The 26,589-nt window shown below is 36.0% G+C and overlaps 1 protein-coding gene across 5 annotated transcripts in view; it reads left to right on the forward strand.

Annotated features, from left to right (window-relative positions):
* LOC112053281 (semaphorin-1A) overlaps nucleotides 1–26,589 on the forward strand; it is a 484,933-nt gene that overhangs the window by 434,206 nt on the left and 24,138 nt on the right. For all 5 annotated transcript variants that reach the window (XM_052887876.1, XM_052887877.1, XM_052887880.1 and 2 more), the window contains 2 exons: nucleotides 13,907–14,015; nucleotides 23,947–24,142. In XM_052887876.1, the coding sequence (XP_052743836.1) occupies nucleotides 13,907–14,015; nucleotides 23,947–24,142 (305 nt within the window). The remainder of the gene's footprint in view (nucleotides 1–13,906; nucleotides 14,016–23,946; nucleotides 24,143–26,589) is intronic.

A 26,589-nucleotide genomic window follows, 5' to 3' on the forward strand; every position in this document is an offset into this window, starting at 1 on the left:
CCTCTGTATTAAAAGGTTGTATTAGAAGGATATATACATAAATATATAATGGAAATAATGACAAAATTGTGCATGTGTGCGCTCAGTGTTGTAGCCTATTATTCGGATCACTTTTTGCGGAGATTTTTAGGTACGTAACCGATCTATAGTATAAAATTATCATTGCATAGCGCAGTGTCTGTATCGGTAGGTGCATAATTAAGTACCATTAAAGGACGTTAAGCTAAATGGATAAACTAATTTAGAATAACGATAAAAGAAAAAAAATAATGAATAGAAACACGAGTATAAATTGTATTTATTTAAGTTTTGTATTTTTGTATAACATTTAAGAGTAAGTATCTACTGATTTTCATGATGAATGTTTACTCTAATTTGGGCGTCGGAGAAGTAGACGATTAATTAATTAAGAAAAATCGAAATAAAAAAAAATTACCTCTGAGCGCCTAATGCTACATTATGGGTCTAATTTCTTTGAAAGCTTAACCGTATATAACCACGATAATAGCATGGGTAATAATAAAGAAAACCTTAGTCTGTCCGTTTGTCCAGGTTAATCTCTGAAACCGCTGGACCGATTTTAATGGGAGTTTCTCTGGAAGATAGAGGAGTATATTAATTAACATGTAGACTACTTTTTATTCCGAAATAATTGATGTTATCCGCGGAAATAGTGAAAAACTAAATTTCACGTGGATGAAATCGCAGGCGTCTGGTAATCCTGAAATAAATCTATTAATTAACAAGTGTCAAACTGTTACTATATCATAAGTACACAAAATGTCGGCATGGAACGTAAACACGACAGTAATTAACCAATAATATTATTTAACATGTAAATCTCGTTTTAAAAGCGACGTGTTTGATGTTGCCATTCGGATTCGATCATCGGGCCCCTCTCCAGCCATGTTTATTGATGAAACCGGCTGATTGGCAGGTGCGATATAACATAATATCACATTAATATGCCAATAAAAACATATTTTTAATACAACTTGCAAAGGAGGAGGAACTTGCATTTACTTAGTCGAGGGTACTACAACATTGATGCGTTCCTTAATGATAAAGATGCTTGGAGGCCGTTGGATCAGCTTCCACCTTCACACAGGAAGTAAAACTACAAGAAATGTAAACAGTAATTGTTATCAATTGTAAATTATAATACTGTATGACTTTTTCAAAAGAGCAACTGTTGAGTTTCTTGCCGGTATCTTCTCAGCAGGACCTGCCTTCCGAACCGGTGGTAGAATCTTTACAAATAGTCAACTGACGTGTCAAAAGTGCTTGTAAACTGAGCCTACTTGAAATAAATGATTTTTTGATTTTTGATTTTGATTTTGATAATATTATTTAACATGTAAATCTCGTTTTAAAAGCGACGTGTTTGATGTTGCCATTCGGATTCGATCATCGGGCCCCTCTCCAGCCATGTTTATTGATGAAACCGGCTGATTGGCAGGTGCGATATAACATAATATCACATTAATATGCCAATAAAAACATATTTTTAAAACAACTTGCAAAGGAGAACGCCGATGTTTGTATGAAAATTCGCCTATACTCGTATATTGCGTATTAATCAAACAACTTTTCATAATTCTGGGGACATTGTCAGCAATACACTGACAATGTCCCCAGAATTATGAATTTATAAAAATCACTAATGCCTAGTTTTGACTACTTTAGTATTTTAGTCGAGTGCGAACAATTTTTGGATTTACCGCCCAAAAATTGTTCATACTCAACTAAAATACTAAAGTAGTCTGTACGGCCTTTAAGATATTCGATAAGAGTTTATAGATTTCCCTTCCTTGCAGTCGTTAGGTCTAGTTTTTCACTTAATATTTGGGCTCCGTGTCTCTTATAATTAGAAAAAAGCTACTAGTACTTAAATATAATAATGTACTCGGCTTGCACGCCTATGAGGCAGATTGTGTAGGAACATTAAAATGTAAAAATATCTGTATATGACCACATTCTGGCAATAAATGATTTATGATTTATGATTTATGAATAAAGGAGGCTGCTTCTCGTAACATAGTCGGTAGCTTATTTGAAATCTGATTGTCTTTTGTAGCATAAAATCAACCAAAAGATCCAGTTTGACCATAGTACTTACATTTTAACTTTCAATTTCCATAAAGTATTTTTAAACAGTATTTCTAAAAAAACAGTTAAATTTTGAACGATTACTTTAGCTTTTATTTCATAAAAGCCACTAAATACCAAATAGTCCAGCCTATTATAGTTAAAGGAAGCCTTCACCACCACATTTCAAGGTGAAATCCAATTCATAAATGTTCTCTTAAGTGAGTAACTAACTATATTCTGTATAGGTAGGTACATTATGACAGTTATTCAGAAATACGTAACTTGCGAAAAAGGAATAAAATCACAAAGGTCTCCCAAGGGAAACATGAAATTCATTTTAACTTGTACCATCAATCAGAGAACGTTGACTACAAATTGTTCGCAACAACAAAAAAAACATGAACGAGTGTCCGAATAATAGATGGCGCTGATTCACAATCCAAGATGGCCGCGGGCTTTTGGCGGGAGTCACTGAAGCGCATAATTGATAGAGGACATCCGCTTTTGTATCTTGAAGGAGGCTCGCTTGTCCCAAATATTACATAATTTATAAATTGTTTCAAACTTAATCTATATTTGACGCTTAATAATATATACATTATTTATTACTTGAAGCAAGTTTGGTCCTTTCTTCAGTAGGTAGTTGCAGAGATTATTCTTAACCCGTATGCCAGATGTTTCGATTTCAATAATTATAAGATCGTTTTACACTAATCCTAGCGTTATATTATTCAAAATAAAATTTGAATTTGCTTTGGATAGTCATGATATTACTCGAAAAAAGTGAAGAGTCAGCTGCTGGTTTCAGCATTGAGAAAAAATCTCAAAGTGTAAGGTAAGGTAAAATGGCAAAAGTGAATGAAATGTATATAAAATAAAGCAATGTGTGATTTGTGTTATTAACACAAAGTAAAGATCATACAGTTACTCTGTATGATCTTTACTTTGTGTAAACAAATAGTCTTTACAAGCAGCGTGGTGAAAGCGGTGAAACCCATAAAAAAACAAATGTCACGCGTCTCCTTGACATCCGCATATACAAACTTTATGTATAAAAAGTATTTCGAAATTTAACACTAACAGCAATTACGTAAATTAATATAATAATTAATAAAAAATACTCCATCTTATTTCTTTCATTTTTGTGAACAGTTTTTAAAATATTTAAAAACACAAGACGCCATTTTTCTTGAATTATATTGAAAGTTACTGATGCGACGCTTCGTGTCGTACTGACTCGAGAATGTATTAGTTTTTAAATTTTGTATTCGGAGCGACTACGACACCGTCGTGTTCCATGCTCTCCATCTGCCTACTATTCTTAATCTCTGGGTATTAATCACACATCTATACTACAGCCTTTCTTGACTGTTTACCAACAAACAAATTAAGAAATGAGGGTATAAATCAGTAGTCATTTCACAACTAATAATAATTATAAATAATTTGTTCTAAAATTAATGTAAATAAATTTGGTAATTAAGCTCAGAACAATTAGATATGGCTAACATATTTTATATAACAATTTATAAACAAACCATACATAATTTAAAATAAATAAGTGATGACATGACATACGTTTTCTACCTTCATTTCTAATTTCTTTGTTGGTAAATAGTCAATCAATAAAGGCTATACCACAGAACAGAGATCGCTAAAAGCTAACGCTTTTAGCAATAGAAGTAGCATAGGGGCGTGGCCCGCTTACACCCGGGTCTGCGGAGCTTCGCAAGCCTATCCGCGCATGTACTAGCAGTCTTGTTTCGTTGACTGACACGTTACGTCCTGCGGTTGTCAAATTCGGTAATTGAAAATAATTAAAAACGATTAGAAAAATGCTGAATTGTGCCGTTTTGGAATACACAAATGATAGCCGCCACAAATATTTATCAAATTATGGTGTTTCGTACCATCGCTAAGACGTATTTTATTATATTTTCATTAAAATATGAAAAAAATAATTTTACTCAAGGTCACAAACTAAAATGAACTTTACGGGAATAGTACTAAAGTTTACTTTATTTTAATACAAGTTCGATTTTCTCGAAGATTCTGTTGACACCAGTGGGCATACATTTGCTGCGTCAACAACAACAACAAAACTATCATAAATCAAAAATATACAAAAATGATTTTATTGCAATAATTCTTCTATTCCTAAATAAATAAAAAAAATTTAATTTATATTTAACGAAAACACCGTGACAACAAGTGACATTTTGTGATTTTGCATAAAATTTACAACAAGAAATTGTAACCATTTGAATTTTGAATTTTCATTGTTATCGTGCGAAATATAATCTAAACTGCTCTGAGTTGCGCGTTGATTCTGAGTTGCGCGTTGTCAGTCGAACATTAATCACAAAATAATCTGTGTTACTTTTTAATTATATACAAAATTTCAATATTTAGGAATGCTCCAGCTTTTAATAATAAAGTGAATTTTTAAATGAATATATAAAATTTAAATTTTTAAAAAATACCTTTTTATATTATTTAAAAACTGGTTGTTAGGCATATAAAATGTACCTAAACGAACATTTTCTTTCAAACAATTTTAAGGTCAAAATAAACTTAAGAGACTGAGTTCGTTTTGCCTTTAGGTTCTTTAATATTTTTTAATGAATTTCTCTCTTTAGTCGGTCCCTCATGGCTGACAATCGGTACCACCTTGGAGAGTCATCTTTCGATAAACAATGCTCGTCCATCGAGTACGGATACAGGCCATCTAGATCGCATTATAAAAGGTGTGGGCACCTGTTTCTATGAAAAGATCCGACCATCAGATTGGTGATCTACCTCGTGGCCGTTTTCCTTCTAAATACCACCACGTTTCCACTATCATGACAGAGCTGTCAATTAATAAAAAAAGACAGAAATGTAAGCGTCGAATCAGTAAAAATTAAATTACGTGTACGTGTACACCACCGCAGTATAAAATAGATAAATAAAAAAACACAAGCGACGAAGGGGAATGTTTATTGATTTGAGACAGTGATACAAGATTAATACGATTTTTTTACTGTCTGAAATCAATAAATATACAATTATTTTATTGATTTCAAAGCCAAAGGTTTCAATTGAAAAGCAGCATATTTTATGCTTTTAATATCTCCTCTAGCATTAAGTTTATCAGAAAACTGCAAAACATTTTAAAAATATGATTCCAATGTATATATTTTATTATGCTTTATATAAAATAAGAGGAAAAATATACCAAAACATAGTTTTTATTTTTCTTGTTTTAATTCTTCTGAAAAAAGTGTAATTTTGATTTATGTTAGTTTTGAATTTAAGCAGCTGCCATATGTCATTTGGCTATTCATTTAGGGATGTCGATAATAATATATCGATATTTTATATCTACTACTATTATATTTTGATGACACGATAATGATGAAATTTTCGGATTTTTTTTAGGAATCCGGAGAGGAAAAAAATGAATCGAGGCGACTAGGAAGCAAAATTTGTTTTATGCAAAACCGCATTGTATTTTGTAATATAAAAATAGAAAGGGTGAAATACCCTATATCACCTATTTCTATTTTTTTAGGTTTCGTGGAAAGTACTTAATTTTTCTAGTACACAAGTTATGGACTTGTGTTTGACCTTCTTTGTTGTGTAAACTCGAATCGTGCAAAGTTTCAGTTGAATTAAAGTTTTTTCAGAGTGGTACATTAAAAAAAATGCTTGTTTTTTACTTTCTCGTGTGTGTTTCTTCATATTATATTTTATTTTTTTATTGACCTATGTTCTGACCTGTTGTTCTTCTTAGTTTTATAAAATTCAATTTTTTTAAACATTTGTTTTATTTACTGCGAGTAACGAGACTATCGATGTTTAAGACTATCGTTATTTCACATCCCTAGACAACATTAATAAAACAAAGTTAGGATCATTTTGAATCTTATTTATAAGGTAATAAAGCTTATATATAGAGACAACTAGTGACGAGTAGCGGTACTACAGATTTCATTCATGAATTTTCATTCAAGAATTTTCATTTGTTCTGAGACAACAGTAATAAATAATTTTCAACTCTAAAATGAGGGTCATATATTTCTTTTTTCACTAAATATTAAACAGCCAATTAAGTGAAGAGTTTATCAGTGTGATAAGTATTATTACACTATAAATGTGTTTGTAAGGCCACGCCCCCGGGTACGCTGGTTTCAATAGAAATAGTTGGCACTTTATAAATCTAGTTACTTCTTATATCTGTGGGCTATACATAGACTATACATTGTAACAGAAACCTAATTCATGGTACATTGCACGGTAGGCGAAACTATCCACTTAGGCAATGATCGCATAACATAATGGAATCGCCTAATTATAATAGGCGTACCTATGAGAATACGCCCAAGATTCAAATTGATCGACGCTGATCTACCGAAATCCACTTACGGGATCTCCTCATAATGGGATTATTAGTAACTGTCTGTAGGGGTAAATTGGATCGTCCTAGTTCGTTAGCGGAACAAAAAAAAACAGTTTGCGCATAAAATATGAATAGGGTCCGAGTGCCCCCGGATTCTCCCCCCAATATTCTTGCCAAATTACAGGCACTTCGATTTCTTTTATAGTACGCCCTCCCTAGGTAATGCATTATTCGTGTGTGCCGTGTGTATGAATGTAACTACAGGGCGAGATGTAAAGAAATTGGGCGTGTGGACAGAATTTATTCGTGCAAGCTCTCGAGCAAATTTGTCTATTGCAGCGGATTTGGATTAATGTTACGGAAAATCGTAAATTAACAAGTATGCCATAGTGTTCAAATAGAACTGTATCAGAATGTTCATGGGTTCATGGAGTTGTACCCATTCATAGCACGGGCTTAAGCCGAGGTCCAAGTCTCAGAGGAGACGACCTTAGGGATTCGTTCCGTCCATCTCTTCTTCTGCTTCTGTCTTTGGGCAGAAATAATATTGCCCTCTTAGGCGACTAAATAAACAATAAACTCATAGCACAAGCTAAGTTGCAGAGAAAAGAAATTATGAGCATATTATTTAAAAACAAAAAATCACAGTAATATTGTAAATAAACAAGTTTATTTGATTTTTCATATATAAAAAAAATAAAGCTGGTAAAATCTATATCTATACTAATATATAAAGCTGTTTTTGTATATTTGTTTGTTTGTTTGATTAAACACGCTAATCTCAGGAACTACTGGTCCGATTTGAAAAATTCTTTCAGTGTTAGATAGCCCATTTATCGAGGAAGGCTATTATCTCCGTACCCCAACGGGAACGAGAACCACACGGGTGAAACCGCGCGGCGACAGCTAGTTTAAAATATTCTGGAACAAAACATGAGCGAACAAACCACAATAGTATACAACTATACAGTGAATATGAACGATCAGAATAATATTCAAATAACAAACGCAGTTAACATAATCGTCTTCATGAAACATGTTTTAATTGTGTCATACACCACACTAATCGCACGGCCACAACTTTATCTTCCAAACAAAACGATTTCATTTGTTTCAAATAGTTTACGGGCACTTTTGAAAACACAAAGTCATTATTAACTAGCAGACGCCTCGCGGTTTCATCCGCGTAATCCTCGTTACCATAAGGATATGTGGCGCAAATTAAACCTATGACACTTACAAAGTACGTGGCTATCTAGTGGTAAAATAATTTTCAAATTCGGTTCAGTACATCCAGAGATTGCCGTTTACAACATCACACTTTACTTCTTTATAATATTAGTAGAGTTTATAATTTAACACGTTGTACGCCATATCACCTACCGGTGAGCCTAGCTTACATTGCCATTCGGGCCAAGCCAAAATTAGGTAATCGGTAATTTTCATCAACTTGAAACTTTTATTCCAAAGGTAATAAAATGAAGTAATATGGATGGAAAATAATAATTACAGACTTTTACCGTGTAGTTTTTAAGATTTCGTCAAAGGCCCACCGGTGAGTCCCGTGGCCTAGCGCAAAGGAATGTCTGTTTTCCGTTGTCGGGGGCCGCGGGGTCACGATGCGGCCCACCCCCGCGCGCGCGCGCCGCTTTATCAGTATCGCACGCTTTGTCGACACGTAAGGATCTTTTCCCGTAAAAATGGATGAATTTGATTTTGAGCTAACGCAAGAGGATTTAACGCAATTGGAAAATATTGAGATAAATTTTCTGAACCACAGTTTTCAAATAGATACAGATGATGAAGACGTACTTCAACCAACGAAAAGAAGATGCCGCCGAATTGTGTTGTCAGAGAGTGAAGATAGCGATAGTGAAATTATAAGGATTATTGCCGATAATATTGGTAAGTCACTTTTTAACTTAAACCACCTATTGCCCACGGCTTTACTTGCTTTATGCATATTCGTTTGACATATTCTATCGTGTTTCTTCTGCTCTCATGGCAATCGAGACACATACCTACCTACATACCTTCTTATTAACTACTATCTACTTATTTTAGCCGTTTATTGTTGTTTTTTATAAATATGCAGATAAGAGTTACTTTTGAATTTAGAGCTACGAGTAATAGTATTAATTTAAGAGGTGTAAATGTAGATCAATGTAGGTACCTAAACAATTGTATTTTTTGGTTCAGGTAATACATCGCCATCGGACATCTGGTCCAAGCCTAAAGGTAACCAACGTAAAGTAATACCTTTTACTGAACATCCTGGCCTTTCAACTAATCTATGCTTGAGCATGCGTAACAAATCTCCAGCTGATTTTTTCATACCAATGGTTCCAGACAGTATTTTTCAAGAGATAGTTGAGCTAACAAACCAATTTGCAACTCACAAAATTACCAGCTTTAAAGAAAGTTCACGCTTTGCAAGGCTTCGGAAATGGGTTCCAACAGATCTTGCAGAAATAAAAAAGTTTTTTGGCCTTATCCTGTTTATGGGTATCACAAAGCTTCCTAGATTGGCGGAATATTGGTCAACGAATGTCATCGTAGGTCATCCGTTTCCACGCACAATAATGTCACGGAATCGTTTCGAATTAATATTACAAATGCTTCATTTTTCACAAAACGATGAGACCAACAAAGATGACCGCCTCCATCGTATTAGATATCTTTTACAGGCATTGAATGAACGATTTCAGATGCATTATACACCCGGTCAAGACCTATGTATAGACGAAAGTGTTGTCCCGTTTCGTGGCAGGATTGTATTTCGACAATACAATAAACAAAAACGCCATAAATATGGAATCAAAGAATTCAAATTGTGCTGTGTACCGGGATATACTTATAAAATAAGTATATACGCAGGAAAAAATAACGAAATTACAAATACTACCCCTTATAATGTTGTTATGGATCTGCTTAGCGGTCTTCTAAATAAAGGTTATACTCTCTATACCGATAACTGGTATACCAGCATTGCATTAGCCAGGGCTCTGCTAAAGAACGAAACTCATTTAGTGGGAACAATCCGAAAGAATAGGAGGCATCTACCCAAGAAAGTCGTAAGTGCTAAACTCAAGAAAGGAGAATATATCGCCAGAGAGAGTCGAGATGGTATAACTGTCATGAAGTGGAGAGACAAAAGAGACGTGTTGGTGTTGTCAACCAAACACTCAGATCGATTTGGAATGATAAAAAAACGTCAGAACACTGTCATGAAACCGCAGATTATAATCGACTACAACAAAGCTAAAGGAGCAGTGGACTTATCGGATCAGATGGCAGCATACTCCTCGCCGTTGCGTAAAACTGTGAAATGGTACAAGAAGTTGGCTGTGGATTTATTACTAAATACTGCAATGGTAAATGCTTTGACACTGTACAAATCAGTGACTAAAAAAAACATGCAAATGGTAGACTTTCGAAGATTTATAATGATGAATCTTTGCGGAGTCCACGAAGATACTGTACCTGACCAGAGGCCCAAGCGAATAAAACACTGCTTGGAAAAAAAAGATGGTATGTCTAGAAAAGTCAGAAGGACATGCCGCCAATGTTATGCAGACAACGTAACAGTCATGGGTAGTAAACAGGCTAAAACTAAGACGATAAAAGTGGTTACTTATTGCCAAAGCTGCCCAAATAAACCTTTTCTTTGTTTGCCTTGTTTCAACAAGATCCATAAATAATTTTTTTGTTGACGTAAATAAGTCTTAAAATTTGTATTTGAATAAATATTTGATTACTATTATGTAGTTTTACTATTTATAATAAAGTTAAATATTTTTTTCCACCGCATGGTTAACACAACCCATCAGCGTCATCACAAATACCTCGAGAAAAACTAAAAGTTTCTATCCGATTTGAAAACCATGCCGTCTGTATTGGCTACAGGGCCACGCGGCTCACTTCCGTACGCGTTTTACTTCATAGCTGCATTCTGTGGCTTGTAGGAAGCGGTTGCAAGAAACATCTGACGCGGCTCACCGGTGACCCCCATGGCTTAAATGGTTTAGTACGAGTAGGCTCACCAGTGAGCCCCGCGGCCTGATTGGTAATACTTGATTTTTCATAAAGCGATCAACGTGTTAAATTATATTCGATTGTCTATGAGTCATTTTGACTATTTTTATTCAATACTAGCGGACGCCCGCGACTTCGTCCTCGTGGATAATTCAGCTTTTCACAAATCCCGCGAGAACCTTTTATTTTTCCGGAATGAAAAGTAGACTATGTGTTAATCTAGAGTAAAATCTATTTCCATTCCAAATTTCAAACAGGAACAAACATACTTTCACACTTGCACACAAACTTTCGCCTTTATAATATTAGTGTGACAAGCTGCAGCCCAGGACTATGTCTGCATAGTGGCTTTTAATCGAATAACTGGAATATTTATTATCCCTAACTCGAAAGTTGGGTTTTGTCGCAAAAATAAATATGCTTTATTTTTAAGAGGTCTACGAGTGTATCCTTGTCCAAAACACAAACTATATCTGTAGTCAAACTCATCTAAGTTGGTTTAATTTTATTACATTTATAACATATATTGCATATTTCATCTTTGAAATTCGCAAGAATTTTCATAACATACTCAATAAACATTGGGTCTCAATAAAGTTATAGTAAAATTTTATTGACATTTTTATAATTTGTGGTTTAAAGCTATACTTACACAAAATATTTTTATGTCAGACTTGCCTTGCCAAAAGATCCAACTTAGTAAGAATTTTCACCGCAAAATACTCTATTTATCGGTGAAAACTTCAACGAAATCCGTTGGATACTTTTGCGAATATTCGCTTCGTTACCGCTTGTGCAACAAGGTCGTGGCTTTGCAACAAAGCATCGTTGTAAAATAGTTCCCATCAAATGTAAAGCAGTTGCGCTTTTGATATATAATAAAATACATCGCCTGGATGGTCCATCTGGGACCGCACAGCTTCCAACAACTTCACAAAAACTTTCCTGATTAAACCACGACCGCAAACATGCACCGAATAATTAACTGGGAATAATTTATTTAGCTACATACGTTAAGTACGGCTTATTTACCACGTGAATAACATACGTTACTTACATATATTGTTTTGTCTGTAACTAGCGCTAAATATTGGCTTTTTGTGTGTTCAAACTTTTGTCTTAACATTATTATACATTTGGGATCCTTTGTGCTGAATCGTTTTTTAACAAAAATATCAGAAATACAGAGTATATTTGAATTATCAAAACATTAGCCTTAGATAGATGCTGTTATGTACTCTATGTCTATTTAACAAACATTTTTTAACCAACAATCACTTGTCAAACTAGGGTAAGTTTATCAGAATAGGAATGACAGATCTTGATCACGTTACCTGTGGATAGCAAATGTCATTCCCATACATTTTTCTAGTTTTCGAAGCGTTTGCGATCGTAGAAAGAGATTTTTTTTTTATTCTTTACAAGTTAGCCCTTGACTACAATCTCACCTGATGGTAAATGATGATGCAATCTAAGATGGAAGCGGGCTAACTTGTTAGGATGAGGATGAAAATCCAACCCCTTTCGGTTTCTACACGACATCGTACCGAAACGCTAAATCGCTTGGCGGTACGTCTTTGTCGGTAGGGTGGTAACTAGCCACGCCCGAAGCCTCCCACCAGCCAGACCTGGACCAATCAAGAAAATCTCAATAGGCCCAGCCGGGGATCGAACCCAGGATGTCATGTAAATCCACCGCGCATATCACTGCGCCACGGAGGCCATCAAAATCGACGTGTCACTTGACTATTGGTATATGTGAGTGTTATGGGTTTTTTTATCCCCGTATTCTCATGGGAACGAGAACTACGCAGATGAAACCGGGGGCGACAGCTAAGTTGTCATATAAATTCCTCTAAAAATAATTTTCTGTTCTGCTTAAAACTACCCTCCATCTCCTTAAGCGTTTCAATAGATCAAGAAAAGTGAAATTGTACAGCTTCAATTTAAAAACAACATAAATCTAAAAATAAACTTCGCAACTTTTATTCTGTACTTATGAAAAGTGTATTCATAAATTGTTGAAAGCGTTAATTTAATTTACAAATTGACTCCATAATACACAGCAATAAACCATCAAGCAACAATTCTAACTTGGGGAATCAAGAGTAATTCAAAATTCAGCCACAGCCAAGTTCCTCTGTCCAATCTCAAAAACATTAAGTTACATTTCCTCCAAAGACAAAATGTTTGAGCAATGCGATAAAGATACGCTAAGCTATCTACCTCAAGTAATAAACGTTAGATTAGAAATTAAATAATCTTATTAGTTGATTTCGATTTTTCCTTTCTGAGATGTGTAGTTAGTTAAAAACGATGTTAATTATAATTTGGTTCGGATCAAAATCAATATACTTCGAGTATAACCATTAACTACTAATCCCATTTCGATTTTTACATTTTCGTTCATATTTTTATATAAATAACTATCCTCTTCTTCAATATAGCGTTTACAGTGCTCACCGTTCTTTAGATTTATTTATATCTTGGATTTTTAAACGCACTCTTCTCTTTTTAGTTTTGTTACTCTACATCGTACATTTGAAGAAATTGTGTTTTAATTTGAACAACAACATGCCGATGTTGTTGTTCAAGTTGTCAAGGTAAACAATGAAATGAATTCTATTAAATTCTAATAGTAATTTATTTCAAGTAAGTTTAATTTACTTCTGAAACGTCCAGTTTGTTTATTTGGTAACCTAAAATTTGGAAAGCAGATTTATATTTGTGGGTGTCATAACTCGCTACGCTTCCATGCCCACATTTGATGGAAAGCAGCTTTATGGTAAGGCCTACCACACCGGGCACCGGCGCAATAATTGCCAAAGTTCACGGTAATTTCTTTATGAAATTTCGTCCCCAAATATCTTAATTAAGGGGGTGAGACTCGCAATTACGTTACAACGCAGACATGCTCTCAAAATTTAATGAATTGTAACAACTTGCCGGAAACTTACCACATAATGTACCAAACTCCGAAGTTACATAGCCAGGTAAATGAACAGTGTATACTGACACCGTATCGATCATAAATTAATTGATATTCTATGTGAGACTACATACAATTCGAATAGTTACTAAACTTGAATATGAGTTAAATGTTTTTACATACATTTGGACTTGCGGACGTGTTTTCGCAACATCCGAATCCATAGTCCATGACCATACCCAATCTACTAGCGTAAATGACCACTGCACGTTATTTTTAAAAAGTTCAGCATATTAGCGCAAACGGATTCTACATACGGATAGAGAAATAAAATAAATATGACAAATATTCCCATTTCCGTCCAACTAGTCGGGAAAGACTTTGCTAGGAGTGGGTCCGACAATAGACCAACGGGCGGGGATCGAACCACCATATATAATAAATCTATATCATATATATTTTTGTTACAGAAATGTTGTCTACAACCTCAGTCTTACCGACTTGACGGAGCAGAGAAGACTAGTGTGGTACTCCACTGAATCCGACATCGACATGTGCGTTGTCAAAGGAAAGGATGAGGTAAGTTAGACCTTTTATTAGAAGTAGCGAAAGCAAACGATATAATTTTCAGGTAATCACAGAATTATCAATAATAGGCAGATGAAGCACGGAACACGGAACACGACCGTGTCGTAGCCGCTCCAAATATAAAATTCAAAAACGAATACATTCTCGAGTCAGTACGACACGAAGCGTCGCATCAGTAAAATTCAATATTATTCAAGAAAAATGGCGTCTTGTGTTTTGAAATATTTTAAAAACTGTTCACAAACACTAAAGAAACAAGATTTTTATTTTTTTATTGATTATTATTATATTAATTTACGTAATTTATGTTAGTGCCAATTTTTTAAATACAAATTATAAAAAAAGTTTGTATATGTGGATGTCAAGGAGACGCGTGACTTTTGTTTTTTTTATGGCTTCAGCACGCAGTTTGTAAAGACTCTTTCTGGTTACTCTGTGTTTATAATATTAAGTTTAGATTTAACGGCCAAGTTCGGACTATTTATGACTATACTAGTGGACGCCCGCCACTTCGTCCGCGTGGAATTTAGTTTTTTACAAATCCCTCGGAAACCATGGATTTTTCCGGGATAAAAAGTAGTGTATGTGTTAATCCAGGGTATAATATATCTTAATACCAAATTTCAGCTAATTCGGTTCAGTAGTTGAGGCGTGAAAGAGTAACAAACATTCATATATTGATGATATGAATGTTTAAATCATCAGTTTTCGCAAATCTTGGAAAACCATGGATTTTTTTCGGGATAAAAAGTAGCCTATGTGTTAATCCAGAGTAACATTTATTTCCATTCCAAATTTTAACTAAATCACTTCAGTAGTAGCGGCGTTATAGACAAACAAACATCCAAACATCCATACAAACTTTCGCGTTTATAATATTAGTAGGATTATTTCCACTAACCATTTCACTTTTAATACTCCTCTGTAAATACCAACATAATGAAGGCTTAGACAATAATCCAAAAGAGACAAGCCACTATTCAGATTACAGTCCATTTCTGTCTAACTTGGAAGTTATTTTCATAACTCCACAAAGATGTACCTACTATTAGACGACCCAAATTCCACTATTACCTCAAGGCAGATATTTTAATACAATAGAACAATAACTTGACTCAAACAATACCGATGTTACCTTGCGGCAAATAATTGAATTTGGCCTGGCCCCGATATGCCGGGTACGGGGTAGATATATCCGGTACTTGCATATGAAACGCTTCGTGTTCTGGGAACGTCTACCGAATGCCGGCAAATTAAAATACCAATCGAGCGGAAGTTCGTTTCTACCTACATTTGAATCGTATTGCTTTTGTTTTAGCTAGCTTTAATAAGGCTCTTTTTTTCTTCTCTTTGCCGTTTTATTAACAAAATTTTCATCAAGTTTAACGACGTTCTGCTTTCGTTTCTGACTTTTCTAATAGTGTTTAGTTTATTTTCTGTTTATATTTTTCACGATTACTGTTTACAGCTGTTAGTCAGCTTATCTTGGGAAGAACTACCGTTATACTTAAGAGTGTGCAATATGTAATTTGGTGGTTACAAATGGTTCTGGATCTCAGATTCTGGAAAAGTTAGGAGCCTGATATTTGGGTAAATGATATTTCAAAGTGTTAGCTTCGTTATGACTATACAAAATACACAATTTGTAAAACTTTTCTCGATAGTTTAATTTTTTGAAAAATACATGTTTTGCTCACATTCTGCTTTCAATCTCAGGAAAAGCAAACTTATTTTCTTAAATTTTTATTTTGTATATAAAACTAGGTATATATCTTGAACATGCCCATTTTGTTTTTCGTTATGTTGTTTAATTTACTTGCAATTAGGTAAAAATGGTTTTGGCGCTCACGTCATAAAATTTGCGTCACGCGTCAATCGCTCCGTGCTTGTTTTTTACTCACGTGAAAGTCATAATTAGGCGTCTCGCTTGCGCTTCGAATTTTATCCATATCGTACCGACGTGCTTCGCGCTCTTAAGTCTACCACTAAGCATTGCTATATTTTAGCCTAAAAGGTGAGCCTAAAAGCATTTTATAGGCGCAGGGTATGAACTAACTTTTTTCTTTGATCAGCTAAAAAACACAATATAAAGCATTATTTTAACATAAATATTTTCTTAGGAATCGAAAAAACATTATGTTAAATTAACCATTACTGAGATCTATAATTAGGAATGTTCAATTAACCAATTATCCTTATAAGAAAATAAAGTATTAGGTACTTTTACTTTGTTTCTATTATACTTTTTTTGGTCGATACCTTTTAGTGATTTATATATTACACGTGGACGAAGTGCGAGTGAATTCAGTCTTTCACGAACCCTGAGGTAACCATGGATTTCCCGGGATAAAAAAGTTGCCGATATAGTATCCGAGATATAATTTATATCTATATTTTCATCTATCTATACTACATTTCAGCCAAATCGGTTTAATAGCTGCGGCGTAAAGGAGTAACAAACATACACACTTACACACGAACTTTCGCCTATAATTTTTCAGGAATCAGGAATTTTATAGGCACCCTACTCGCAATATATTTTTTTACGTACCAAATTTGATATAAAATACTTTTCCTTCAATAAACAAGATGGGTGAAGATCGTTTCTAATGCGAATCTTAGACTATACTTTCCTTTTTTTTTTTTAATTACATCTTTGTACATAAAGCGGTTACCGATATTATTATACCTTTTATAGACTTCTTACGCCCGGATTAGACCTCCGTAAACAGGGCCGGATTAAGGAGGTCTAATCCTTAATCCGAGCCTAACTACTAACAATAAACTACTTCCCAGCCAAATTTCATCTTAATACATCAAGCGATTTTCGAGATTTCGTGATGTGACCTTTTACTTTTATACATTATTTAGATTACTCAAATAGATTAATGTTATTTCCTTTATTACTAAGTATGTTCTCTTTTTCGTTGTGTAGTAAAATGTAAAGCTTTTATTTTTCTTTCCCTAGCCGTCTCACGTTCGTCTGCAAGCAGACTGGGTGAGTCGTGTCTCGTTCGGGAATTCATGCCTCAATTGCAACCAGTTGACAATCGTCAGACGTGCTGTGACTAGGTTTAGACGATAAACCATTCCTAAACTGATTTAGAGGTTTCTTTTGTTGAACCTGCAGCTGGTAGCTGGAATTTAATTCCTCCTAGCTCAGGGTTCGTTCACAAGTAAATCTTTACGTAATTTCATTATGTGGACGCGCTGTTAAGGTGCTGATAGACTTTTAACATTCACTTGTAATCTGTGAGAATCTGTAGGTGGTGTTCACAAAAATGACGTGTGATTGATGTACGTATGATGACTAGAAAACCACGTTATTTGTGAGTGTCATAGGCTATATTTTATCCCTGTATTCTTACGCGACCGGTAAGTAAGCAGATAAAACCATGGTGCAGCTAGTTGATAATAATATGAAAATAACAATATACCAAGTACATTTACGAGTAAATCGTATCATTCATCCAATAGCCAAGTTTATCTCTTCTTGCTTCAGTCCACTCGAACATAAGCTATTCAAAACTGCTAAATGTTCTCACTCAATTGGGATTTAATCGATATAATCCATCTTTACAGTGAAGACAGTGTGTACTCATAACCATGCCTCAGACGAATTATATAGAGACCTGCCTCGCTAGACGTTACTCGTCAAAGTATAAGATCAACGATCCAAATCTTTATAAAAACTGTTTCTATAGAATCGATCCTTCATTGTTGTAATCATTTTCGACTTCGAATCAACTCCCTAAATATGCCGGTTTGTGTAGTTAAATGGCGTAAAAACGGTCAACAACTTTTAGTTTACTAAAAGATGAAGTTACGTTATATTTGTAGATATTTCTAAACTTAATTATATCAAATTTGTAATGAAAATAAAATCTAAAATCTAAAAAGAAGCAATTCTTCAGTCGAAACGGCAAAACATCCATCAATTAATCGAATAATTGCAACAAGTCTAAGCGATGTGTTTGTTAATCTGTGTAAAAGTGTGTGTGTATTGTAAATCAAATTTATAGTTGTGTGTAGTGTACACAGAATATATTTACTGGTGTTAAATGTTTTTGATGTGTTTTCTTTTGTCCCCCTCAAAAACGACAAGCAATTTAGTTAGTGAATTTTGGTGCGATAGAAGTCCATAGGTATTTGATCTGAGTATACGGCTCCATAAATCCTTCGCAACGTGTAGACATTAGGAGTGTAATGGGAATTGTGGGTTGCGTTTAATGGTGGCCATGCTTGCGTAACACAGCTGATACTTCGGTGTGAAACCCGATACACTCGCCATATTGCCCGTTGCTTAAATTTACACCGGGTTATTGATCTATTGCAATTTCTAATATAAGAACCTTTGTAGTAAAACTTCTTTAAAATCGTTGTGGTTTAAACTACCATTGTAATTTCATTGGGTTTAAACCCTCTCCAAATATAATTTAAATCCATAAAGTCATATTCAAGTTTTAGCCTTACGTATTAACAGATACACATTCTTATAATTTGTTTATTGGGTCATGCAAATCCATGCCTTGCCATGCCGTGCCATGCCATGCCATGCCGTGCCGTGCCGTGCTATGGCGTGTCATACCATGCCATGCCGTACCATACATGGACACGGTATAAACAAAACTTCAGAAACTCCAATTTCTTATTCATCAATTCTAATGTTAAAAAGTGTTAAAGTTTGTGTTGTTGTAGGGGGTAAGATAAATATGGAGCCTAAACTTTCATTTTTTTTTTTATTTATATTCTTTACAAGTTAGCCCTTGACTACAATCTCACCTGATGGTAAGTGATGATGCAGTCTAAGATGGAAGCGGGCTAACTTGTTAGGAGGAGGATGAAAATCCACACCCCTTTCGGTTTCTACACGGCATCGTACCGGAACGCTAAATCGCTTGGCGGTACGTCTTTGCCGGTAGGGTGGTAACTAGCCACGGCCGAAGCCTCCCACCAGCCAGACCTGGACAAATTAAGAAAATCTCAATCTGCCCAGCTGGGGATCAAACCCAGGACCTCCGTCTTGTAAATTCACCGCGCATACCACTGCGCCACGGAGGCCGTCAAAAACCATAGACCATAGATAAAACCGTTATTTTTTTTTTGTTATAGTGTGTTCTGTTATGTTATGAATATGTATATAATTTTATTAACCGCTGGTACGCAATACGAGTATGTAGGCAGTAGGCTGTTACGGATAACGGCGTGTGGGCGGCGTTTAACGGCGGTCCCTCGCTTGTGTAACAGCTGACACTTGCCTCTGAAATTTGATACGTTTTCTTTACTTTTATTGAAGGAACTCGTATAAAGGATAACGCAGTTACACGAGTAACTACGTTGTAACATAACAACACACCACACAAGCATCTTAATAGATAGGTGGTATATAAATGCGACCAACCGACTTGGTCGCTAACTATGGGCCTCATAAGAAGGCTCAGAGTCACACAGCGGGCGATGGAACGAGCTATGTTAGGAGTATCTCTGCGTGATCGAATCAGAAATGAGGAGATCCGCAGAAGAACCAAAGTCACCGACATAGCTCAACGAGTTGCGAAGCTGAAGTAGAAATGGGCGGGGCACATAGTTCGAAGAGCCGATTGACGTTGGGGTCCCAAAGTGCTGGAATGGCGACCCCGCACTAGTAAGCGCAGTGTTGGCCGACCCCCCACCAGGTGGACTGACAACATCAAGCGAATCGCAGGGATTCGCTGGATGCAGGTGGCTCAGTATCGTGATGTTTGGAAGTCCCTACAAAAGGCCTATGTCCTGCAGTGGACGTCCATCGGCTGATATGATGATGATGATGATGATGATGATATAAATGCGTGATCAAATCAGAAATGATGAGATACGCAGAAGAACCAAAGTCACCGACATACCTCAACGATTCGCAAAGCTGAATGGGCTGGGTATATAGTTCGAAGATCCGATTGCCGTTAGGGCCCTAAGGCACTTCAAAACAATGTTAGTTGACCCCCCACTAAGTGGACTGACGACATTAAACGAGTCGCAGGTATTCGCTGGATGCATTAGGCTCAGTATCGTGATGTTTGGAAGTCCCTACAAAAGGCCTACGTCTTGCAGTGGGCGTCCATTGACTGATATGATGATGAGTATATAAATACTAATGTAAAAAACATAGATAAAGTGCTGAAGCGTGGAATTTACTTACTATAGAAGGAGCATAGACAAATCAGCTTAAAATTACAAAGGTCTGGCCAAGCTCTCATGATATATTGATCTATCTGGCTATCTACAGGCTATCATTCAACATGATCTTTTGATACGTGATGAGACATATCTAGTGTTGGATACAGTAAGGCATCGCCTTATACTCGTAAGTTCGAATTACCGACAAATATCCAGCTGGTTTTCCTACAGGAATGTAAATGTGATCATGTCGTATCACTGAGGTTTGTTTAACTATAATATTGATCAAGGATACCGCTGAGATGGAAACCTATCGTGTGGCAGGGAGTCAACCACGAGCGAAATCTCGGACTGGCGACCTATAAGTAGTAGGGTTAAGGGGACCCTTTAAAACTAGTTAATGCTCCTCTTCTCCAAAACCAACCGACTTGAGCCAATTTAAGTACTCAACTGAATTTAACTGCGTGCTACCGCTTCTCGCTTGCTCAGTAAAAAGTAAAGTAAAGAAACGTATCAGAGATCGTCAACTGACAGATGTTCACAAACAAACAACTGAGAGATAAACGACACTCCTTTACCTTTCTAACAGATATCGCCACCTAACTCACGGAACACTTCGTGCGGATTGGATGTTTGTTACTCTTTAACGCCGCAACTACTGAACCAATTTGGCTGAAATTTGGAATGGAAATAGATTTTAATCTGAATTAACACATAGGCGTATTTTTCATCCCGGAAAAATCCATGGTTCCCGAGGGATTTGTAAAAAACTAAATTTCACGCAGACGAAGTCGCGAGCGTCCGTATTTATAACATTTATTATTAGTTTAGATATTAAAGAAATCCATCGACATAGGATGTGTCCCTCCCGCTCTTAGTGTGGTGATCCACATTTGCTCTTTAGTACAAATAATTTCTCCGTCTCCTATAAAAATGGTTGAGGTGTCATTCGACTCGGAATTGAATGTAGATAGTTTTGAAGAAAAAATTGAAGGCCCACTCGCAAAAATTGCTAAAGTTATAAGCAATTAATTAAAAATATAAAAAGGGGTTTGGTTTTTTGAATAAAAAACTATTTAAGATATTTCCAATTTGATAAAAGATTCAAAAAGAACAGAAAATTTCCTAACAAAAAATGTAACCTTTAGAAGTCTGAACAAATATTTATTTAACTAAATATAACGTGAAAAAAAAGGTTTTGCCGGCCGCTGAAACTCGGACATGTCGCCGCTAGGAAGGATCCGATATTTTAATTTTTGAGTACATGTGAAACAGACTATCTACCACGACCGAGACTCTATGTTAAACCTATGCGTATTTCATTCCTGCTATAAAGCAATCGATAGGGTGAGATTTGAATTTCCATACACCTCGAGACTACCATTCGAATACTGGAAGGCGAAGTCTGATTGGATCTCGCACTAGACATATAGGCAACGATATTTTATACTAGAGATAGGGCACTTGCGCATCAAAACTGAGGCGGATAAAATATAAGCATAATAGTTGCTTATTAAACAATGAAAGTTATTTAAACAAACAATACCTAAATATTGTCTAGAATGCCGAATTGTGTGTTCAAGTGTATAATATATACATATATAATATAAGTAAACAAAGTTGTGCATGTGTGCGCTCAGTGTACTTTTTGCAGTGATTTTGTAGGCACGTAACATATCTAGAGTATAAAATATCGTTGGGTATTAGGTTTCAAAGGTCATGCCAGTATTAGTTTATTAATAAATCGCCCCGAAATGTATGGGCCGATTTTTATGAAATTTTGTGTTCATGTCGTAAATACCTAGCGTAGCGTAGATATCTTAGTTATTACGAGATCATGCACTAGTTAACATACTACATAAATTAGTTTATCTTATTATCAGTCAGCCACTGACGATCAAGTAATCTCACATACCTGCAGTGCACCGGCTTGAAGTCTGATCGTGTGTTGGTCGCAATCTGCATGATGTCATGGACATAGCAACCAACACACGATTAGTTTTATCGGCTGTCAAGTCGTTAGCGCTGCAGGCATGTGAGATTACTTGATCGTCAGTGGCTGACATTAAAGAAACATGTTATTCCTTCAAGTATCAAGAGCAATCGATGCGGATATGATTACATTTGCATTCCCATACACCTCTAGACGTCCGTCGGTAATTCTATTCGAGCGCTGTAAGACGCAGTCTGATTGGATCTCTCAGTAGTCATGCATCGACCGTCAATACTTCATACACTACTAGTATATACCTACATGTATCTACCAATATACAAATATATTTGAAGTGTAAGTTTGTGATTTTAAATTAACTGCTTCTACTCAAGTACTTATAGGTTATACGATATTAAAACACAATCGAACTGTTGTAAGTTTCTGTTTGTCTGTTTCTCTTTTTGTCTAGGCTAATTTTTGGAAATGGCTTGACCGATTTTCACTGATAGATAGAGAAGGTCATAGAGCACTGCTTTTTGTCTCTTGTTTTAGGGGATTGTCTGAGGGCATAGTATTTATCAGAGTGCAGCAGATGTACATAAGAGAGGATACTATGTATGTTGTTTGCGTAGTTCTACCAAATATAGGGTCGCACATTTAGGGTTTCAAAATAGACAACGAAGCAAATCAGACATTTGAGTGCCATTAAAAAAACTACTCTCAATAAATTATATTTGGAACCTGGAAAATCTTTGCAAAGTTATCCTACATAATGGTTCCATATTCTACCGTTAAATATTGTCAAATAATTTACCACACACAGTATGTCCCCGCATATTAAATTATGGAGAGCCTTATGGAGATTATCATGTCAGACTTGACACCTCTGAAGCAATAATCCTGACAATGGAGACATGTACAGTATATTAATTTAGATAATAGATATTAGGATGGCTTGCGACGGACCCAAGGAACTAAACAATGGGTGTTGGTTCGCTTAGCTTCAGTTGATATTGGCTTTGGCATATTACTATTTTATCTCGTATTTATTCAATTATAATGTATAGCATTGTTCTGATAATCGAATATCCTATTGAGCCTATGTGGAATATTCTGGAACCTTCCTTTCTGTTATCTCGCAATGCTCTGAACATATTATTTATTCATTTTCTAACGAAGAGTCAGTTGCGTGATACGAGTGAGGTGTACAGTCAGTCAGTTAGTTTCTTTCTTTTTCTTTCTCTAAATCCACCTTTTGGTTAGGTTACTCGTGTTTATTCTCTGTTCTAGTTTAACCAATCTTTTTAAAACTTCACTATCTATACAAATCCTCTACGTGGCGAAAAAGCGAGACGAATATCTTAGCATTCCATGGATTCACCGTGAGGGTGCCGGGTCCATCGCGCGGTAGAGAGAAAAACTCCGAGCAGAGTCCTGAACTTGTGACTACAGAATGTAGGGTTAAGGATTCGTTAAGGGTTCCTTAACGATCGATCAACACTCCCCGTTCTCTGCTCGTGTTGTTCTCCTTATCGTATGTTTGAGAATTTCACGTAAAAGAATCAAAAGTTATACTAAATGGAAATCTCGAAAACCAGAAAAATTGCCTTAAACTCCCTCTGCACTATTTTGACATGAGAGTTTTAATTTAGTGTAGACAATTTTGCGATCCTCCAATGATGCAATTAAACTTTAGATAGGTAGCATAGTTAAGTAGTTACAAGAGCAAACTGTATCCCCCGATTTTGTTACATTCGTTTTATTCGAATGACATACAGACATATTCACGTCAAAGGATAATATCTGAGTGACTGATGATGTCAATTGTTTTTGCAGGAGATATGCCAGAACTACATCCGAGTGCTGGTCTCGCTGGCTCCAGGGCGGCTGCTGGTGTGCGGCACCAACAGCTTCAAGCCCTTCTGCAGAGAATACGGCGTCCAGAGGGACTCCTACCACATGGAGAAGGAGAAGTCGGGCCAAGCTGTGTGTCCACATGATCCCGAGCATAACTCTACGGCTGTATATGCTGGTATGTACTTGAGACTTACATCAATAAAAACTTATAAAACAGTAGTGAACGACCGCAATTTCGTTGGCCCTTAGATCTTCTTAATCCGTATATCCGTCAAACTATACTAACTATAAACTACCTGATACCTCCCTGTCACATTTCATCTTTCGTTAACCGCTTTTCGACATTTTGTGATGATTTGGTCTAAAGTTTTCTATGACAAATTAAACAATGCTCTGTACATCCAAGACAATTTCAACAGTGATCACATTAAACTACCTACTTACGAGTATTTCAAAAAAGCAACATCACGACACGATAATCGTCCATCTTTTTTTAAAGATAGTCATCCAAAGACGGCAGTCACCTAAAACGTTGACATCGATAAACGCGCCAGAATTGAAAAACAAATTTTAAGGGATCCCAGTAAATTTTCTTTTACAACCCTATGAAATCAAAAACAATTTCATGTCCGACTAAGGACCCAAACCTTTATCTTTCCCATTATGGTTAGTTATCCAGGTCAACCACTGAACGAAAAAGGCAGGTAAGGTATTACTGGTACAATTTTCAATTTCTTGAATTTTCACATAAAAATATTTCCAAAAGTCGCAATCAAGCACATTCAAATGGCAGGACATATGTGTCACGGGCCAGTATAAAGCCGATTGCGCACGAATAAACCTCAAATGAATAGGCTAAAGCGCCGATCCGCCGCTCACTGGACGATTTACGTTGACGCTAAGCGATTCATGGCTACTATTCAAACTTAAACGCATATCTCATGCTTAGTGCTAGTCTTTTTTCTCACTAAACCTCTAAATCAGAGCGTAAATTCAACTAAAGACCTCATAATTTCAAAATTCATTTTGCGAGTTTTACGAGTAATCCGTTCAAAACTTTGTGCATCTAATCATGCTCCATAAACTCTTAAATTTTCCGGAAACTTATTTCTTGACAGTGAATGAGCTTAAACTCTAACACCAATCCAAAATGCTGGCAGGTGAATTGGTGTAGCTGTTTGTGAAGATGTTATGGTCTATAGCTTGGCAAGTTCGTTGATGACACTCCCACGATTTGCGGGTGACGGGGGGAATGGACGAGGGAGAAGTAGTGCATATGTTTTCTGTTTCATCGCTACACCCCTCCCGTCCCGCGCGGACCATCGGGTGTATTACGAACAAATTTGCCAACCTAAACATCCTGAACGTTAAACCTAACTACGAGTATCGTAATCGAGTTACTATGGTACGGTACGTATGGTAGTTAACTGATAGGTACTAGATAGGGAGTGTGAAGTTGGAGATGAACCATCGAATATTTTCAAATATCTCATGAGGTACATGAAAAACGAATTGTCAATAAGTAATAGCAGATGGAAGGTGTACAAAAAACTACTCAATTGCCTTTTTTTCGTTTTATTTTATTCTTATATTACTTTATTTCGATCATCCTACTAATTATACCTTTAGATACATTAAGTAATGTACCTATAATTTTATCAATATCTCGGATTATGTATGTGCTAGAGAAAGATCCAGTCCGGAAATTAGGGAAGAGAAATCTTTTTATATCGAATGAACCCACTTTCACAGTCTGGTGGCGTACAATAGCCACTCATTGTTGCGTTGAAAGGATCGAGTACGTTTTATAACGTGACAACTATACAAAATGATGCTGTATGGTCGATACGTGGGAAGGCCAAGGAATGTACCGCTATTTTTTTATATTCAACATACCTGTGCCCTTGACTACTATCTCAACTGATGCTAAGTGACGATGCAGTATGGAAGCGGGCTTACTTGTCTGAAAATGCGCTATATGTTCTTTGTTTATGGGGAGCATATAGCAATATGCTGAGCTGGGACCTTGTTCTAGGTTATGCCAGATATCGGAGGGTATTATTCTTAAATACTTGTGATGTGTGGCATAATGTAGTAATAAATATATTTTCTTTCTTGTAAAATTTAAATTGGTTTATTTATTTTACCCATACCTCTATAGGTTTAAACGCAGCATCGTAGCAGAACTATCATCATTATCAACTTCTCTCTGAATGAGGGGATAGGCCAATAGTCCACCACGCTGGCCCAATGCATGCAGACTACACACGCAGAGAATTGAGAAAATTCTCTGGTATGCAGGTTTCTTCACGATGTTTTTCCTTCACCGTTTGAGACACGTAATATTTAATTTCTTAAAATGCACATAACTGAAAAGTTGGACGTGCATGCCCTGGGCCAGATTCAAACCTAGACCCTCCGGAATCGGAGGGAGAGGTCATATTCACTGGGCTCACTGCTCTCAGCAGCTAACTAGCATATTACTGGGTGTAAAGATCAAATGCCTAATTTGTTTGCTCTTTTTAGCAAACGTTATATATAACACGGGTTTTTTATTGAGTTTGGTATGACGAATATTAGATCTTCCAAAAGCTTACAAGTAATAAAGTACATTTTCAGAGA

The sequence above is a fragment of the Bicyclus anynana genome, chromosome 20 (assembly GCF_947172395.1).
Source record: "Bicyclus anynana chromosome 20, ilBicAnyn1.1, whole genome shotgun sequence".
Taxonomy (NCBI): Eukaryota; Metazoa; Arthropoda; class Insecta; order Lepidoptera; family Nymphalidae; genus Bicyclus; species Bicyclus anynana.